The sequence below is a fragment of the Eumetopias jubatus genome, unplaced genomic scaffold (assembly GCF_037043125.1).
Source record: "Eumetopias jubatus isolate StellerSeaLion01/CBP00866 unplaced genomic scaffold, mEumJub1_p1.0 scaffold_3, whole genome shotgun sequence".
NCBI classification, from domain to species: domain Eukaryota; kingdom Metazoa; phylum Chordata; class Mammalia; order Carnivora; family Otariidae; genus Eumetopias; species Eumetopias jubatus.
Window position 1 is genome coordinate 147235413 of NW_028274809.1, and position 16209 is coordinate 147251621.

At 33.4% G+C, this 16209-nt stretch overlaps 1 protein-coding gene across 1 annotated transcript in view; it reads left to right on the plus strand.

Moving 5' to 3' along the window:
• PCDH17 (protocadherin 17) overlaps window positions 1-16209 on the plus strand; it is a 92125-nt gene that overhangs the window by 30078 nt on the left and 45838 nt on the right. The window contains exons 2-3 of the mRNA XM_028107326.2: window positions 3232-3290; window positions 3424-3596. Of these exons, the coding sequence (XP_027963127.1) occupies window positions 3232-3290; window positions 3424-3596 (232 nt within the window). The remainder of the gene's footprint in view (window positions 1-3231; window positions 3291-3423; window positions 3597-16209) is intronic.

Here is a 16209-nt window from a genome sequence, read left to right on the forward strand (position 1 = left end):
ATCACTAAAAAATCCCCCAACTTCTGTCTTTGTATCTTGACTGAAATAGATTAAAAAGGTCATCATATTCTAAAGTTTTTACGGTGTTTATTTTGGAACTTTTCTGTAATGATCTACCAATTCCAGGTACTTTAAAAAAATAAACAAATTATATATTTTAAAAGTAAAGGTTACTGCATTCAAGATGAGTTTGAAGGGAAAACATTAGTTTCTATGATTAGTTTGTATGGAAGAAGATAAAGTTTTCAAGAATTACAAATATTCATATTTAATTACTTTGCTGAGACCTAAAAAGCTTCAAGTGTCTGACCTTGAATTTTACTTTCTTCTTAGACTTAAAAGTTAAGATTTAGAGATGTGCAAGGTAGAACTAAATTTTTAGAGTACATTATTGGAAAATAGCTTAAAGCCCTTCTATTTCTAAATTAAATGATGCTGTGGTACATATGGCTTTTGTTTTGGGTCTATTTTCATTTTTCTATGCAAATACAGTTATTTTATATCCAGATTATTTTAAATGAGTTTTCTGACACCCTTGGAGTCTGGATAATGAAAATGTTATTTTCTATATTAAAACCAGTGTGGGTTTTATAGTGAGTTAGTTATATGTTTGTTAAGGCCAAATGGCTATTTCATTATGGTAATTATAAACACACATACAATTTCTTACATTTCTACCTATTTTAATGGATAAATGCAGGCATTATTAGTAAACTTCTAATATTCTGCTACTGATTAAGCTGCAAATTTTTAAAAGTTGTACTTTGTGAAATTCTGCGATAATAAACCAATCTTTCTTTTTTTTCTTTTACATTCCTTTTTACCTCTCTCCACCCTCATTCCTCCACAGTATATATACGTTTTTTTTCTCTCTTTCTCTTCTCTATTTTTCTCTTGCCTTTCTCCCTACTTTTATTTTTCTCATCTTTCTTTTTTTCTAAAATCCCTTTTTTTATGACTTCCTCTCATGTTTCTATTTTCATCAAAATAACATTTGGTAGCAATACTCTTGTTGAGTGTTCATCAAACACTCTGATGCATACATGCAAACATACATACACACATGCACATGCACACACATGCACATGCACACACATACACATAATTTAAAAATAGTCCTTCATTCAGTGGGGAAATGTATTCTATTTCTTAGTTTAAGTCCTGTATTTTATCAGAGCTGTTTAGAACTTTAACAAGAGGCAAACACTTTCAGATACTGTCCCTATTAGAACAGAGGAAGGGAAGTTTCCCTGTCTGTCTCTCTGTGTCTGACTGAATAGGGATCCATATCCTGTGATGCTCCACCTAATTAAAGCCATTAAAGTCACAAGGTTACTTATAATAGCACTTATGAAAACTAGAGTTCCCACTTTCACTTCACATTTTACTCTCTCCTTAATACCCAGAATTCTGTTTTTCTGAATTGTTCTAAGATACTCATGGCTTAGTCTTTAACTGACAACAATAATGGTTTGCATACATGTTTTTGACCAATTCAACAGATTTTATTAAGTTAAAATGTGGAGTTTTAAGTAATTGTAGCTTTAAAAATTGGCAAAATTCTTTTGCAAACATTTTGCCCCAGTGTTTTTTCCCACTATTATTTAATTTAATTTAATTTAATTTAATTTAATTTAATTTAATTTAATTTAATTTAATTTTTTAAGTGTGGGGCTTGAACTCACGACCCTGAGATCAAGACCTGAGCTGATATCAAGTCTGACACTTAACCAACTAAGACACCCAGGCGCCCTTCCCCTGCCCCCGCCACTATTATTTTTACTAGAAGATCATTATCCTTAAGAATTGATAGTTTGCCATTATGGAAAGAAAAATTAAGGTGCTTCACAGAATCTCAAAACTAATAAAACATGTTAATGAAAAATGTCTGCTACCAACTACTAGTTAAAGTGGATTAGAAGTGAGAAATGTATTGACCTTGTTTACCTTCATCTTTGCACTTTGATAAAGGTCATTTGAACAACAACAGAAAAAGATTATAGATTAAGAAATTTATGAGGGTATTTCCTGTCCCCCAACTTTTAACAGACGGTGAAACTTAGGTAGTACTTTTAGCTATTACTCTTAACATATCTTTTTTTTTCTTTTCAGTAATAGTCTAAGAAAGCCACAAAATTAAATTATTACATGGGAAGAAAAAAGGGTACTGTTAGTTTAAATTAGCTTTATTTATAAGGAAAACACATATTGTACTACATTAAGCCTTACCTTGGGCCCTCTTCTTCATGAATTGCATGCTCCCGTGTCACTGATACTTGCGTGCTGGATGATCTTGTACGAATCCGTAGCTGCTTCAGAGCACAATGGTGTGATATGAAGTGATGCAGAAAACAGGAGAACCTTTGTCGCTGAGTCAGCTGCAAGAAGAAGTGATGTGTATGAATGTACAGTATAGGGAGATCTATGAAAGATCTAGTATCTTTCTCCCAAAAGACTCTGTTCCATGATACAAGGAGAATTCAGTTCTTTTTGGCAGACCTCCACATCAGTTTGGAAGCAGTAAAAACAACCACAAAAACAAGCCTGGTTTCTCAATGTCTTTACTCTCAATATTTTAAGTAACATTTTATTTCTTGTTTTTATTTTACTTTGTTTTTAATAACCAGAAGTAATAACCTTTCCCACTGTCTAGTTCGAGTCCAATGCCATACTCGGAGTGTAGATAAGGATGAATTATAAAGATGAGTTCAGCCATATGTGCCATGCTTGTAATTGTTATTGGCAAAATTTGAAGTAAAGGCCCTGTATCTCTTAATTGAGGAGTGGATGACTTTAAGTGATATTACATCAAGGAGGGCATAGAATCCCAGCAGATGATGTAATTATGTTTAAAAATGAATATTATTAAATAATTCACACTTTTAATATGGAGAAATTAGGTCATTTTTCCACACCTCCCACAAATGTTCAATCTTAATATCTAAGTAATGAAACCACACAGACAGTGCAATCCATCCTGGTAGTAACAGAGAATGCCAGTTATGACAGGCTCATTGTTTACTTTAACAGGTAATTTGTGGACCGGAATCATTTAATTGTTCTGAGTACATAATTACATGTCAGCAATTTCCAATTTAATTAAAATGTACAAATCTGAAGATTAAGGGAATTTTTGAATTATTAATCATTTTTCCACTAGGAAATCTTGTTGCTCCGCAGGAGATTTGTCCAGTGTACAACTATACGTATTTTTTTCCTTCTCTTTCGCAGACAGACAATTTTCCCGCAGAGCCCAATTACATGGGCAGCAGGCAGCAGTTTGTTCAAAGGTAAGGCCTATTAAATAACTTTCTCGGCTTCCCCATTTGCATTCGTGTCAAAATTGCTTTGCAAGAGACTACACTTCAGATTCAAACTCGTAGAGACAACACTTTCTCTTCTTTTTCTTTATATGTATTTCAGTAGCTCCACGTTTAAGGACCCAGAAAGAGCCAGCCTGAGAGACAGTGGGCACGGGGACAGTGATCAGGCTGACAGTGACCAAGACACTAACAAAGGCTCCTGCTGTGACATGTCTGTTAGGGAGGCACTCAAGATGAAAACTACTTCAACTAAAAGCCAACCACTTGAACAAGGTGAGTGAAGCCTTCCAATGCTTACAAAGTGTAAAGCTTAAGCAGTCATTATAAACCTATTAGTATTAGAGTTGCAGTTTATCACGGTGGAATGGACCATTGATAATATATCAAAAGAAACAGCAAATCCCGAGCTTGTCCCAGACAGAAAGCAGCTATTCAATACCTCAGTAACAACAGAAAAAGGAAGGCCATGGATATTAGTCTGTAATCTTCTTAAAAAGAGAACTTGACCAAAGTCACTAGATTGTTCTTATCTTTATGGACATTTCCTAACCTTTCCCATTTTGTGTTTTATTAACCAGGAAAATAGGGCATGTATTAGCTAGATATGCACATCTTAATATACTAATTTACAAGACTAAATTTAGTAAATTCACCACTTTTAGGTAAAATGAAAACCTGATTGGAATTTTGTAGCTCTTAGCAATGTTTGTTTATTTTTAGTATGAATTTTAGCTTCAGAGTCATTTTTCAAGAGTCAAATTACAGCGAAGCCAGAGTTTTGGCTCCTGTTTTGGATTTACATCTAAATCTGCATGGATGTCAAATAAACATGTACTTGTTGACCCTGATAGAGATATAAAAAAGAAACACTTCTTAATAAATACATATATTTTTTTTCTAAAAGTCTATCTTCAATTTATTTGTTTGATATGCCTTTTTATTAGTTTTGCTGTTTTTATTGTTTCAAACACAATGAAATATTTGCTAATGATTCACCCAAAGAGAAATAAGGAACTCTTACATGTAAGACTTAGACCCTGGGAATAGGTTTTTATGTTTCATTATAAAAAATGAAAAGAACTATTGTATAAACCGGATTTCAGAATTACAAATGCATGTTATATTTGTTAATATTAGTTTTCAAAATACTAATGATATTTAAATATACCTAATATTTATTATTTCAGTTTTTTAATGAGAAACTACATTTAAACTATGAGACATAGTCATTTATTCTTCTAAGCCATTTATTGATTGACAATTCATAGAAAATAAAGTTTTGCCTGTAGTGCAGTCTGTCATATCACACATACTTCAACAGATACCATGTTTATTAATTTCTCAAATCATGTTGAAATTTTAATACACACGTTTACACACATATAAATTCAATACAGAGATAAATACATATGTTCAGTATTATATATATTTGAATTTCTGCACTGAATATAATTATGCTGGATTTTTTTTAAGGTTGGCCTCCCAAAAAGCCTTCTTTTGATAAGTTATAACTGCCAAATATACCATAGCAACTTTTTGTTTAACAATGCAACATTGCATTTTAAATTATTTTCAGTAAAAGGTATTTGAATGCTTGTGGAATATTCATAATTCCTACAGATTTGAATGTTTACTTGAAGTGACTTAAATGATTTTGATGGGTTTTGACTATGTCATAATATGTTAATTTTTTAGACAAATTTTAAATAATGGGCTGTTGGATCTTGATATGTGAATACAGAACCTAACATAGACTCATTTATGTGTGTAATAAAGTGATTGACAGATAATGCATTGGCTACTTTTTGTAAAGCCGCATAGAGTAAGTAAATAGTTTGCATTTATTATATCTTCATGAGAAACTTTTTGAATCAAAAAAATGCTTATATGCTGTTCACATTAACTCTAAATTTTTTTCATCAACCAAGTGAGTGATGTATTTGATGGGAAGGGGTAAGGACGCTTATGGAAAAAGGAAGGGGTTTTATTCATGTCTGAAGATGTAATTTATACTGAAAATCTGTTTTTTCAATTTTGATATTAGAAAATAATACCTTAGGAGGGTGGCTGTTGTTCTTAGAAGAACATACATTTGTCATATATTTTAGTTAATGTTACACATAAAACAGTTGCTAGTCTCAGAGTGAGAATGCTAATGCAGATGTCTCCTCTAAAACAAGTAGTTTCCACACGTCCTCATTAATTAATATGGGAAAGTTATTAGGAAGCTGAAAGCCACACTTAGATAATCTATGAATTATAGGAAAGATACTGACCTCTACTTTAAAACATGATTTTGGAGGATTAGCTAAAGTAGTGTTTCATTGGTTGTTTGACTGTTTATTAATTCATTTATTTAATAAATATCCATAAATCTTTTCAATACATGAGGGAAGTTAGATTCTTTAGGAACATCAAAAATAAATTTGACTTGGAGCCTGCCTTCAAGAAACTGTATGTAACTGGTAGAGATGAGGGATCGCTCTCTCCTTCTCCTCTGTCTCTCTCTCTCTGTATCCCCATTCCCCTCTCTCATCTCTATTCTCTCTCATTTACCTCCATCTCTCATCTTTTCTATCTCTATGCCCATCATTTTTTTCCCTTCTTTCCTTTCTTCCTTCCTTCTCTCTTTCCTTCCTTGCTTTCTTTCTTCCCTTTCTTTCAGGTATCCATGTTTACACCTATCTACCTATCTAGATTGGAGGAGGAGACTAGCATTTACTGTTTTTTTACTATTTACTCTGAACAGTGCTAGCTGCATTTCAATGTTAGCTTATTTAACCTGCAAACTCTAAAATATTTATCATTTTTATCCTACATGTAAGAAAACTGATCTTATGGGAAATTTATTAGCCTGCTCAGCAGGTTGGAGTTTTACCTTAGGTTTATATATAGCCAAAATTTGTGTCTTTTCTATACAGCTTTGTCTCCAAATGGGAGAATTTGTTCCAAATAGACAATCTTGTTCATTTTTATGACTAGATATCAAATAAACATTGACGAGTAAGTTAAAACCTGAGTTCATGTATGCAAACCTTAGGGGAGAACATCAAAATAGCTCATATGCATTGAATGAATTATTCAGTACTTAAAACTTATTATCCTATTTAGTTTTCATTGCATTCATAAATAGGTAATTAGTGTTACTCTCACATTTAGTAGATATTAAGAAATTTTTTCAATATTCTATAGCTATAAGTAGTGAAGTCAGCATTAGAAATAAAATGGCATGCCTTCAGAGCCTTACCCAGTGCTTTATACTATTCACGTAATGAACAGTTTACTCAGAAATAATTTTAAAACGTTTGAAGAAGCAATCAGCCATTGTCTTGGTCAATGCACTCTGTTAATTTATTTGAAAAGCGTCATGAGAAGCAATGCCAAATTAATTCAATGCACACCTATAAAAAATATGTTATAGATGAAAGATATGACAGCCGTATTTAAGCAATTATCTCATGTCAGATTTCAAATATTAAAACTAGTTTTTAATGCCTTTAAAAATCTCCTAAGAAACAAAAATAAATTTCCTCTTAGGAGAAAGAAACCAAAAACTAAACAAAAAGAAACCTGCTTATGAGTCTTTTTCTCTTCCTAAAAATTTGTAGTAGTGCTTAACACATTTCAGTTAAAAAATGATAAATAATCTAGCATATTATATTTTACATTTCTATATTAATTTAGTTAACTTCTTTCCTTGTTTAATTTTTTTCTATTAAGAATAATAACGTTCTATTTCTAAATCAAAATTTTCTTTAACTTAGAAATTAGAATCATTCCAAAAATAATCTTCACATTTTCAATGTAACTTTCTGTGCTAATAATGGTTTTTCTCTGCAAATGACTTAGGCCTTTGAGATTTCATATTATTAGTTCAAATATTACTTTTTTCTTCTCTTTTGCGCAGATTCTTCCCATTTGTTCTATTCCTGATAATTGTGTTTTTTGCTCCCATCAGCTTAATCAACCCAAATATACAGCACTAGTATATGTTACTCGTTTTTTTAGCAAATAGGGGAATTTGGGATGTTAATTGAAGGGGTGATACAGGGCACTAAACTGGGGATAGCTTTAAGGATCTTATATTAATAAATCTCTAATAGAAAGAGGTTATTTTAGTTTCTCTTATTGGGATTTAAAAAATTCTCAAAGAATGTACTTAGTTTCTTTCTATTTGTTTGCATTTTTGTGCCCTGCTTCTCTATTTGTCAATTAGATTGTCTCCATACTTCCTTTGTCAAATATTAATTCTAAGTAGGTAGGTAGATAGGTAGGTAGGTAAAGCAATCCACTTTGACTTCTTTAAAGAAGTACCTGTACCTCTGAATTTCTGTCCACTACAGAAGTCTGGAAAAGTATTTTGCTTGTTAGCAATTACCTTTTCTTCTTTAAAAAGATTTAGTAAGCCTTCCCTAAAATTCAATAGTCTGTACTGATTCCCAATTAATAAATGTGCAGTGTTCAAAATGCATTTTTGATGCATTTCTCTGAGCTCTTTATTTCTCTGATGATTTCTCTGAGCTCCTTATTGCTAGCTTAAGACTGTTCTCAATTTTTCAAAGATAATGTCTTCTGCTATCTTTATAGTTGACTGAAACCAGGTTCTTGAAGCCAGAAGCTAGTGGACTAGCATCGCACATTGTAAGTGTTGACAGCCTTTGCTAGCCATGGCAGTGGAAGGATCACCATCAGGGAATCTAACGCTCCTGTTAGGGGACCCCCTCCTGGTCCCTTCCTCTGTAACTGGATTCCAGGACTTTTCTGATCCTAAGGAGTTGCTTCTTTCAAATTCTTTCTCATTTCTCCTTTTATTTGATTGCCTTATAATTTTTTTTTTCCTATTCAATTCTGTGCCTCCCCAGTCCTTTCGCTTCTGCTAGAAAAATCTGACTTCTTAAATTACATTCTGGGTTCAAAACATTTCACAACGGAATCCCTGATTAAAATCTAATAAATACAAAATCAATAGAAAGTTGAGAATAATAGAAATACCAAATAAGCCAGATTTGCTCCAGTGAATTCAGTTTTAAAACTAAATTACATTCTGGGTGCCTGGGTGGCTCAGTTGGTTAAGCGACTGCCTTCGGCTCAGGTCATGATCCTGGAGTCCCGGGATCGAGTCCGGCATCGGGCTCCCTGCTCAGCGGGGAGTCTGCTTCTCCCTCTGACCCTCTTCCCTCTCGTGCTTTCTCTCTCTCATTCTCTCTCTCTCAAATAAATAAATAAAATCTTAAAAAAAAAACTAAATTACATTCTTAAGGGTTGCTTTCCCTCTTCCCAGAGGACATTATGGAAAACTACAAAAACTAAAGCTAATGGATTTTTGTTGTTGTTGTTGTTCCTTTTTTTTTTTTTTTTTTTCTTCTTCTTCCAGTCAGTGCTTGAATTTTGCTTGTGGGCCCCATATTCAATGCAGGATTAGGCTAGTTTAAAGGACTGTGGTATTTGTTTGGCGAGGCTCTGAGCCCCACTCCTTCAAATCTCCCTCCCTAATTTACTGCAGAATGACTGCAGTTTCACCATTTTTCTAATTATGTCCAGAAAGGAAACAGTTTAAAGTTTCTACAACCTACAGGCACCTGGGTGGCTCAGTTAGTTAAGGGTCTGCCTTTGGCTCAGGTCATGATCCCACATAGGGCTCCTTGCTCAGATGGAAGGGGAGCCTGCTTCTCCCTCTGTCTGCTACTCTCCCTGCTTGTGGGCTCTTTCTCTCCCTTCGGCAAATAAATAAGTAAAATCTTAAAAAAAAAAAAAAAAAAAACTTTCCACAACCTATACTTTGCTGTGAAGGAATGATTTAAAGAAGTAGCAGGGAGATGGGAGAATAGAAGGTAAAGCTCTTGTCCACCAAAATAGGAGTGGAACCACACACCCAGGATTTGGGACAGGGTTACTGAGACAGGATTAGGACACTGAACACAATCTTGACCTACCTTGCAATTTCCCCTAGAACTGACCTGAAATAGGAAAGTACCAGGTTAGTATTTTTGTATTCATTCTCAAGCTTCCATTCTGTTTTCTATGCTGCACTACGGTTACTGCAGCTCTGACCCTTCCAATCCATCAGTGTCTTTTCCCAGACCTTCCCATAACAAGCAAGAGCAAATCGCTTCTGCGTAAGTACGGACACAGAGATGATGGCGACCTCCATCCCCTCAGCAGCCATCTCACAATCTCTGAATATAATTTTTAAAGAAATGCTGCTGTAAACTTATTAATAGTCAATTTATCTTAGGAAGGAAATGGAAAATTACTGCCATATATGGGGGGGAAGAGAAGGAACTGTTGAATATTTAATGCCAGGAAGAAATCATTTACAAATTTTTAAAGACATGGCTGCTTTATGATTCAGATATGTGGCATTTAAGAAATTGTATTATTTGCGCCAAGAATTATTATTTTCAAGCCCTATAAGTTTTTATTGGACTGCATTTTTTAAGAGCACCTTAATATCAACTTTTTCACCCTCTTATGCTGTCTTTTAGGACTTGCAGAATTCATTTGGCTTTACATTTTACTGGATAAAATATTCCCCAAACTGTGAGCAGCTTCAGCTTATTTTTGATTACCAAACTTTGCAAATGTCCCATAGTTCACCTAACTTTAAAAGTTTCAATGACATCTCTTTTTGTCGTGTGCAAACATCTGCTTCTAGAATCCAGCAGCTGGTATCATGAAAATAGAGAGATTTTATCAACCTCACATTTGTTCTCATCGTAAAGCCTCCCTAACAAGTGTTGCATGATTTACTATAGACTCAATGTGATTTTGAGATTCTCTTGCTTTTAGTAAGCACAGCAATGACTTTTGCTAAAACACTCCAATTTGGGAATGTTGGGACAGTATTTCCCAAACTTTTAAGAACTCATTTGCCTTAGGGCAGGTGCATCCTTCCCAGAATTACTGTATCTTTCAAACACTCTGATAACAACCAGAGGATTTTCCTTTAGTGGTTTTTTAGAAGGACAATTTTTTTTTTTCACTTTTACAAATAAAATTCTATATTAATATTATGCACACTTCTATGAAAATTGGAGTAAGCCTGTAACCTATGACAATCTAGAATGGTTATCAGTTCATCTGTTAAGAACTGTGAGAAAATAATGTTAATAGGTCTTAAGCTTCTAAATATTTTCCATTAATTTCACTTGAAACACATATTCTACTATTGCAGGTTTTCTGTTCTTTTGAAAGCCATATACAAAACATTAGGGTAGAAAGATTCCTGAAGTATAATTCCCCTGTTTTGTAAGAAAACAGACAGATTCAATGACTTTAATAGAGTCTTCAATCAGAGGTAGAGGTAGTACTAATTCCAGGTTTATAATTTGCTGGTCTGGAGCTCTTTGCAACTTTTCATGCCATTCCTATAATACGTGATAGAGAGACCTCTGTGTCTCCAAGCAGGTATTTCAGATTTGTCATTGCACTTTGTTGACTTATTAATCTAAAGATGTAAACAGTTATGCTTCAGAGATTAATTCTTTCATATATATTGAATAAATATTTAATATGTTTATATATTATATATACTGAATAAATATATTGAATAGAAGCTCTAAAAGTTCAAAAAAAATGTATCATACCAAATGTAGGCATCGACTCTACTGTGTTATTTGTCATCAAGCACAAGGGTGCATATATTTCTTGTCTGGGCATAAGATAAACACTTCTCCTAAGTGTGGGTCCCTGATATTTTCTGAGCATACCAAGGAATGATGGCTCGAGGAGAGATTTTTGTGCACTTATTTATTTAATCACTTATTTTTTCTTTTAATGAGCAACTGTGCCAGGGATACAAAGATGAGTTAATGCACTGGCTGGGTTCTCAAGGTGCTCACACTGTAGTAAGAAAACTTGACATATAAACCGTGAGGTTGGTGCAGTGAGAGATATGCCCTGAGTATTCATACAGTCATGAGAAAGAAAACCCAGACAAGATTTGGGGGATCAAAGAAAATTCTTGGAGAAGGAGACATTTGAGCCAACTGTTCCTTCAGAAAATGTTTATCGTTCCTGACCCAGTGATGTTCGGGGAGGGGAGATGACAGGACACTCTCAGAAACACAGATGAAGTGAAACAACGTGTTGGATATGTGTGAGTAGGAAGGTGTGAGACTAAGAATGGGGCATATGAGACTGAGAGGTTGTGAGAAGCCCCGTGATGGGACAGCTGACCGGGAGCCATTGGAGGTTCAGGAGGTAACAGTTCAAAGTCTCATTTTAAAGAGTTTATTTTTATGTCAATGCGGTGGGGGAGACAGGGATACGCTTAGGAAGCTGGAGAAGTAGTCCAAGGCAAAGCAAAATGAGGCCCAGAGTAGTAAAGAACTAGCAGGAATGGAACTAAGTGAAAAATTAAAAACTCCTTTTAGTAAATGACACTACTTTTATGATTATAATAAATTGCTTAGCGTTCATTTGAAATTGATTTTGGGATAAAAGTTTCTAAAGGGAAAAAATCATTTGATACCCAAATAGATGGAGTATAACTGTGAGCTATTTAAGTACGCTTCTGTGTAATTTATACCACATATGTTAAACTACCACATAAATATTTGAAACTTTCAGGATTCTTTCTAAATGAACAATGCTTATTTGTATGGTGGAATTGACTTACTAAAGAAATTTCACCATTCAAAGATGATAGGAAAAAACAAAAATGAAAAAACTTCAGTTAACCAGGTCTTTGTAGAAAATGGTGAGGTAGTATAGGGTATGGTGTCATAATGAATCTTAGCATCATGACTTGGGTGACTGAGTTCAATTTACTAAAGTGGCAAAGACAGCATGAGGTCACGACTGGGAAAATATTTGTGAAGTAAAAAGAGTTTAGATGAATATCAGAAGAGTGACTAGAAATTATAGTTTGGCAGTCCACAAAGAAGTTAGGAGGTATCAATTTGGAAGCCATTGATATAGAATGATACTTAAAGTATGTAAATCAATGAGAAAGGTCATTGGGAGAAAAGAATCCAAGAGATTGGAATCTGGGATTGTTGTAAGGAAAAGATCCAGGACAAAATCCTCCAGAATTTAGAAGTTGGGAAGGGAGAAAGTTCAATGAATTGTTCCACCTGCCAAGAAACATGTTCAGTATATTCTATGGCAATCCCAAATCCAGAGACCTTGTAGGTGACTTACGTGACTAAAAGCTAGAGATTGTAGATTTCATCTCCAGCCACATGTAATTCAGAGCCAAATTAAAACAATACATTAAGTAAAGTTGGGTAATACTGTTTTTGTTAAAATCAGGGTGATACTGAGATAGTTCCATTTTATGATTCAACAAACTAGTTTGGGGTAAAGTCCCACATATGTGACCTGGCCTCATGGGCATAAATATATAACTTCCAGAGCTCACTTGCTTTGAAGGAAGGAACATTCATTTGGAATCAAATGTTTTGAATTTTTAATGTTATTCAGTAACACCTTGTATAGTATCATTATATATCATCACATATATATATGTATATATATATGTATATCATCATATATCTTAGGTGTTATGTTGTATTTGTATTCAACAAATAGTCATTGGGTTTCTGGTATGTGCCAAGCACTCCCCCAAGTGTTGAGGATTGAACAGTAAGCAAAGTAAATATTCCTGTTCACATTGAGCTTATATTCGAATGATGAAATTCTCAAGTGAACTCTTTTGAAACTCACAAAACCCCCATTTTCACGGAACTGATAGTCTAGTAATGGAAGTAATACATATACCAAAAATATAATAAAATGTAGAAAATAATATGTTATTGAATAGGTACATATAAAAGGGTCTGAGGGTTTCAAAATGAGGAGTAGAATACTGATAATTATTCAATGAAGTTTTCATACAAGAGATGAAATTTGAGCTAAGACTTAAGGGATGAAAAAGATTTTTACTTTCAGAGGTAGAAGAAACACAAGTACATAAACACATACATGGAATATGGAAAGTGTATATAATATCTGGGGGATAATGAATAGTCCAATGTGTCCAGAGGAGAAGGGACAAAAGGAAGAAATGCCGATGAAAACAGGAAAGAGTTGGTCAGTAAGGGAGAGGGAAAGTAGGAAAGACATATCACCACAGTAGCCAGAGATAGACAAGAGCAAACATTTTGATTCTTTAGAGAAATCCAAGAAAATGAGGCTCAAGAAACAGCTATGGAATCTGATAACTGACATCACTCTTGATTTCCATGAGAGACGTTATAAGGGAGTAATGAAAAAAAAAAAAAGGATTTCAAAAAGAATGACCAAGAAGTAAGGTCAGGAATGGGAGACAGAAATTTCTCTGTTATTTCAAGACCATCAAATAATGGAATAAGGGAAAGAAAGGGAAAATAGTAGCTAAGGAAGATGGTATTATGAATGGAAAATGCTTTAAATATTTAGGGTAACTAATTATTAATATACTGAGGCAGAGGATCCAATTAGAAGGAAATATTGAAGAATTGGGCTAGATAGAGGATATTCATTGGAACGTAACGGAGATGCTAGCTTTAAAGTAAAATCAACTCTTTTTCTATAAAGGAAAGAAAGGAGAAATAAATTTTAAAAAATCAACAGCAATGTAGAGGTAAAGGGAAAATAATTATGGGGAGTTCATAATAGGTGGGTCCAATCTTCTCTATGAAGTACAAGGCAAAGGTCATCAATCTCATTATTTCACATAAGCATTTATATTATATAAATGACCTCAGCTTTGTGAAAAGCCAGGGGAGATCAGGAAATTACCAAAATACTCTACTCCAAGGTATGCACCCGTCAAAAACAGATGTAGCTGTTATTTTATATTTATAATTGTTTAAAAAAACAAGAAATAGGAATATGTCACATCAAAAAATAAATGTATATATTTATATTCGATAACTATATAGCCAAATATATTAACATATTCAAATTTGCTCCTCCTGTACTTTCTAGTCTCATAGCTTGAATAAATTTTTGAAAGCTGATTTTTTGTTGTGTATGCTTAAAATTCTTAGAACAAGATGGTTTCCAGAGTTAAGAATTTTTCAGGTTCTGGAAAGGTGATGTAATACATAAATCAGATATTATATAACTGGAATCGATGGCAATACTCACAATCAAACACATTAAATTTTGTAGTAAAGAAGTCTGAATATTTATACAAAATGGACAAAATGAAAACCATAAATAGTTCATGTCAGTTCAAGTCAGTTTTTACCACCATATGAGTAACCACCATTTCTAGATCTGAAATATTTTTGGATTTCTAAATCATGGACAAGGAATTGTAGACTTGTACTTAATTTGTATGTTGGGGCTTTTGCTCCCTTACATTCTTGACAACCAGTTATACTGATGATGATTCAAGTAGTAACATAATGAAAAAATTATTATCTACCACCCAGAGAAATTATTTAATCCAGTTTCCTATTAAATCATAAGAGAAATGTGCAATTGGGGTCTTGCTTCAGACCAAATATAGAAAAAAATAGTTTATCACCCCTGTAATAGTTTTAATGTGATAAATATTTACTTTGGGAAGCTAAAAAGTAATCTGGGAACATGAAAATGTTTAACCACTTCATAAGCTCCTTGTTAGTAATACTTTCAGAATTTGCAGATAACAAATGCACCCCCACAATTCTGATACAGGGTATATTTTGAAACAAAATACATATTTCATGGAGATTGATTTGTCTGCCCTGGATTTTGTTTTCTTTAAGGTTTTGAAAATTCATATTGAAGGATGAAATTATTTTGTTTTGTTTTTGCCCTGAGTCATTTCCTGCCTAATATTAATTACTGTGTTTATTACATAATTTCCTTTATATAGACATATGATCTTTTGCCCTTACAAAGTTACATTTTTTAAGATATTTAAGAGAATGTTGGCAAGAAAACTTTAGAAAATTTTAATACATGCAGAATGACTTTGTGATGTACATAAACGTTGCTCCACACTGTTGGAAAACAATAGATAATAGATTGAATCTTAAGGAAATCTATCTGATAACATATATATTTTTTTTTAACTCATAGAGTTGTATTGTGACTGTTGCTCAGGAGCAGATTTTATAACCATTAATTAAAACATGAATACATTAATTCAATAAATATTATTTTAGCACTCACATATATGACACTCTACCTTCAAGGTGTTTAGTCTTTGAAAATTTCAATCCTCCATCCATCTAGCTATAAGTCCAGTAGTTAAAAACAATGTTGTGTAAAAATAAAATTAATTCCGCTGAGAAATAAGTAGGGAATAATATTAGATGTGCTTTTAAAAAGGTCTTGAAAGTGGAGTAGGACTACAAGATATAGGGTGAATTAAATATTTGAAGCTGGGATAATAACATGATCAAAGATTTAGAGATGTGGGAAATTATAGCAAACTCCAGGCATGGCCAAAAAAAAAAAAGTAGAAATATTCTTATTGGAATATGGGGTGTAGAGTTATAATGGAAAGAAATTGGACCAGATGAATAGGTTAGGGTCAGATTTTGAAAGACCTCGAATGCCATACTAATGAGTTTGAATCATATTCTACAGGCAGTTGAAAACTCTGAGTGGAGTTAACTGATCACGTTTTTGTTTTAGAGTGATCAATTAACAATAGACCAGAGGAGAGTTGGAAATGAAAGGAGCCCAAGGGCCAAACTGATCAATCATCACATTTCAAAAAGGCAGGGGCATGTTTAATACTTCCTAGTTTTTATATATCATGCCATGCAATTTAATTGCTGTGCCCACAAAATTTCATTGAAATCATTCTGAGCAATATAATTCAAAAGGAAGATTACTCAATTCAAAGTACTGCCTATTTATATTTGTTGATGGTAAACAAAGTTGATTTTGCCCTTTCCCTTTTGTTTTACAGCAGAGCTGGCAACCCTATCTTAAATATAAATCCTAACAAAACTAT